This window comes from Physella acuta, unplaced genomic scaffold (assembly GCF_028476545.2).
Source record: "Physella acuta isolate Inbredline_101_S28 unplaced genomic scaffold, ASM2847654v3 ptg000080l, whole genome shotgun sequence".
Taxonomy (NCBI): Eukaryota; Metazoa; Mollusca; class Gastropoda; family Physidae; genus Physella; species Physella acuta.
The window spans coordinates 585,439-590,112 of record NW_026731600.1 but is presented as its reverse complement, the minus strand read 5'-3'; the positions used below and the strand labels follow the sequence as shown (position 1 = coordinate 590,112).

At 34.0% G+C, this 4,674-nt stretch overlaps 1 protein-coding gene across 1 annotated transcript; it reads left to right on the top strand.

The window, feature by feature from the left end:
- The first annotated feature begins 928 nt into the window (after nucleotides 1-928).
- LOC131957070 (uncharacterized) lies at nucleotides 929-1,969 on the top strand. Its single transcript, XM_059321773.1, has one exon. It carries the CDS (start codon nucleotides 929-931, stop codon nucleotides 1,967-1,969), a length of 1,041 nt encoding a protein of 346 aa, XP_059177756.1.
- Nucleotides 1,970-4,674: the final 2,705 nt, after the last annotated feature.

Below are 4,674 nucleotides of genomic sequence, written 5' to 3'. Positions count from 1 at the left end.
CAAGCAGTTAGTTTTATTTTGCTCTATAATTATCCGTTTGGCTAGAATTTCAAATGTACGTTTATAAATTGTCTTTTAGTATGATCCAAACCCTTGAGAATTTAAATAATTTAGTGCAATCTGATCAATTACAGAAAATGGCATTGACACGTGACCACAGTGTCTTGTCAGTTGTTTAAACAAAATTTGCAACGAGATCAAAAATTGATTATTTTGTTTTTGTCAAAGTACATACAAATGTTATAAAGTTAGAAAGTACATTGTTAAAAGATTTCTGTACTCAACTGGTTGAGTTAGTAGACATCAGGTTCAGTTCTGAATTTAAGCTGCAGTAGGACTTTGGCTGGCTTGATGTGTGTTGTGGACCAGGTATACAGACTTAACAGGATCAAATGTAAACTACCCAATTCCTCGGACGTTGTCAGCTATAGTTTATATAGAAGCTCAAGGTACTTTATCAGTTAGTTTCAATGAATGAAAAAATAATTTTTAATGCGTTTACTTCCCATTTTCATGACTTTCTTTTGTAAATCACAAACAACGCGAGATTAAATTAAGTTTGCTGCACGTATTTCATTGTGTGGTATCCACACACGTGAGTTAAAAACAACAAAAACTATGTAGTACGTTTATAATATAATTGTCATTTCTTTCCAGTTCCGTAAAAATTAATTTACTTTTTTATGAAATGAAATCTTAAGAACTATTTTCATGACTTTTTTAGTAAATCATAAACAACGCGAGATTAAGTTTACTGCAGGTACTTCATTGTGTGGCATCCACACGCGTGAGTTAAAAACAACAAAAACTATGTATTACTTTTATAATATAATTGACACTTCTTTCCAGTTCCGAAAAAACTAATTTACTTTTTAATTAAATGAAATCTTAAGAAATATTTTCTTCGGACATAATAAGCACAACAAACATGGAATTGTTTGTAAACAAAACTAACACAGAAGATCTGGAGAGCACAGGCGTAGGAGATTTTTTGTTAGGAGCAGAGGCTCGAGGTGTTTTCGAAATTGTCAACTACGTTTTTCTCTGCAACATTTTCGCCGTGTTTGGTATTATCTCTAACAACATCAACATCATCGTCTTCTACAAGCAGGGTCTGACCAGCAGCATCAACATCAGTTTCTTAAGCCTGGCCATCTCAGACCTCTGTAGTCTTATAACGCTGCTCTGGTTCAACATCTGCGCCAACCCTTTGTTTGTCAACTCCGGCGTTACCATGGTGCCTTCAGAAGTCCAGCACCTGACAGGTGGGTTCCCTCACGCCTGCTTTGCCCGTATCACCTGCTTGATCACCACATACGTCACAGCCGAGCGTTGCCTGTGCATCACCTTGCCTTTAAAGATCAAACAAATCATCACCCCCAAACGTGCTGCATTTATTATCTTCTTCATCTATATATTTATGATAGCGTCTTTGTTACCAGAGTATGCTACAATGTACATCGACTGGAAGTTTTACCCGGAGAAAAACAGAACCCTACTCGGTCTCGTCCCCACAGCAGACCATAACAAAGTCTCAGGACTAACTTTTCTCTTATACGCTGTGTATATACTTGTATCGTTTTCCGCGTTGATTATATTTACGATTACTCTAATAGTTAAATTACGAGCAAAAACGAAGTGGAGAAAAGAATCGATACAAGAAAACAAACAGTCCGATTCTCTGTCCAGCCGAGACCAGAAAACCATCAACATGGTCATCGTGATAGCCAGTGTCCTGATCGTCTGCTACACGCCTTCTGTCGTGCTGAGCGCTGCAGGGTTCATAGTCCCAGGGTTCTTTGTCGTGGGGAGGTTCTCAAACCTGTTCTTTGCCACCTGGTCGTTTGGTTTTGTCTTGGACTCGTTCAACTCCAGTATCAGCATGCTGCTCTACTACAAGATGAGTTCTAAATATAGAACTACTTTTCATGATTTGTTTGGCTTCTGCATCTCAAAAAATATTGGCTAGAAAATTAAATTTTAACATTTATTTTCATTAGTCTGCCTATCGTCGCATTTGTTCTGCAATTACAAAACAGTCCGCTGTTGGGCTTTGTGTGTTTCCAACGTCAAATACTATTCAATAAGGGGTCATCCATAAATGACGTCACTCTTTTTTGGACGATTTTTACCTTCCCCCTCCCCTCCGTCACACATCGTCAGAAAAAGCCAGACCCCCCCCCTAAAATGACGTCACACTTCAGCCTACAACCCCCCTCAAAATTGCAGTTGAATTTAAAAAATTTTTTTTTCCAAAATCTGGCCTGAACTCTGTCAAAATTCAAAATAGAGTATTTTAATCATTTCCTATTACAATTTATTAAAACAGTTTTCTAAAACGCGAAATAACGTCTAATATTCGTTTTCTAGCATTGCTTTTTTATAATGCAAAAGTGTGACCTCGCAGCATCGGAACTCCCCCCCCCCCCTCCCCCTCATCACACACCGTCACAAACTTACGGACCCCCCTCCCCCCTACGAGTGTGACGTGAATAAATGGACAACCCCTAAGGATAAATTTAGTTTTAGAGTAATGCAAAGTGGGTGTAGAACAATAATTAAAACTGTGTTTATTAATTAGTTACAATGAGTATACATTATGGAAACACTTCTATAAACAAGTTAAAAACTGTTTTATTGTGTAGGCCTACAGTTTGAAATAAAACAAAACTTTATTATAACATGAAATAGATGTATCGAGTTGATTTTTTCCCGATCTAATGGTACGTGTTTGATTTAATTTAATTTAATTTGATTTTAAATTATTAATTTTAATGAATTCTAGTGTTGAGTGGTGTCGATTGTTCTTTACGCCCAAACGCCCCCCCCCCCCCACGATCAAGCTGGGTACCAGGCGGTAGGACGATTTCCCACGTCTGATGGGGAGGGGGGGGGGGAAGGACAAGCCTGGTGAAAACCTACGGATGAATAAGCGACTAACATGTAGTGTTTCAAACCAATATCTTCGTGAGACTGTTTCAGTCCACAAATTTGCCCGTTAGTTGGAGTTCACTACGTCGAGGCCTGCCTGGCTAATGGGAGTCCAACTCCTGAGCCGGTATATCCTTCTCACGATATATGTGAGTAAAGGTAAAACGTAGACATGTATTAAAAGTAGATGAAATTGTTTTAAATTATATAATAACAAGACAAACACTAGATTTATTTTTATGATGTATTTTTATGTATTGCAGACTTCAGGCATAAAAATAGAGCTTTTTTCATTTTTACTTTCTCGTATATACGAAGTATAGAGAAAGTCTTGTAATCGTGCAAAAAAAAAAATCGAGATTTTTACAAATCTCGACGTTTTACACCTAACTGATACGGAAAAACATAATTTTGCAATCTTGTCCGTATGTCTGTGTGTCTGTGTGTGTGTGTGTGTGTGTGTGTCTGTCTGTTTGTAAACACGATAACTTGAGTACCGTTACAGCTAGGTTGATGAAATTTCATATATAAGTCTTTTATCAAACTCGTAGATCCGTATCAGCTTTTATGTTTTTATGTTTATGTTTATGTTTATGTTTATGTTTATGTTTATGTTTATGTTTATGTTTATGTTTATGTTTATGTTTATGTTTATGTTTATGTTTATGTTTATGTTTATGTTTATGTTTATGTTTATGTTTATGTTTATGTTTATGTTTATGTTTATGTTTATGTTTATGTTTATGTTTATGTTTATGTTTATGTTTATGTTTATGTTTATGTTTATGTTTATGTTTATGTTTATGTTTATGTTTATGTTTATGTTTATGTTTATGTTTATGTTTATGTTTATGTTTATGTTTATGTTTATGTTTATGTTTATGTTTATGTTTATGTTTATGTTTATGTTTATGTTTATGTTTATGTTTATGTTTATGTTTATGTTTATGTTTATGTTTATGTTTATGTTTATGTTTATGTTTATGTTTATGTTTATGTTTATGTTTATGTTTATGTTTATGTTTATGTTTATGTTTATGTTTATGTTTATGTTTATGTTTATGTTTATGTTTATGTTTATGTTTATGTTTATGTTTATGTTTATGTTTATGTTTATGTTTATGTTTATGTTTATGTTTATGTTTATGTTTATGTTTATGTTTATGTTTATGTTTATGTTTATGTTTATGTTTATGTTTATGTTTATGTTTATGTTTATGTTTATGTTTATGTTTATGTTTATGTTTATGTTTATGTTTATGTTTATGTTTATGTTTATGTTTATGTTTATGTTTATGTTTATGTTTATGTTTATGTTTACGTTTATGTTTATGTTTATGTTTACGTTTATGTTTATGTTTACGTGTACGTTGATGTGTACGTGTACGTTGATGTGTACGTGTACGTTGATGTGTACGTGTACGTTGATGTGTACGTGTACATTGATGTGTACGTGTACATTGATGTGTACGTGTACGTGTACGTGTACGTGTACGTGTACGTGTACGTGTACGTGTACGTGTACGTGTACGTGTACGTGTACGTGTACGTGTACGTGTACGTGTACGTGTTTGGGTTCGTGTTTGTGTTTGTGTTTGTTTTCGTGCTGGTGGTAAATTTAGTGTTTCTGTTTGTGTTTGTGTTTATGCATACTTACTATACCCCAGATTATATAATAAAATTTAATAAACTTGAGGACGAAAATTAAAATAATATAAAAATAACTTTCTAAATGAAAATTAA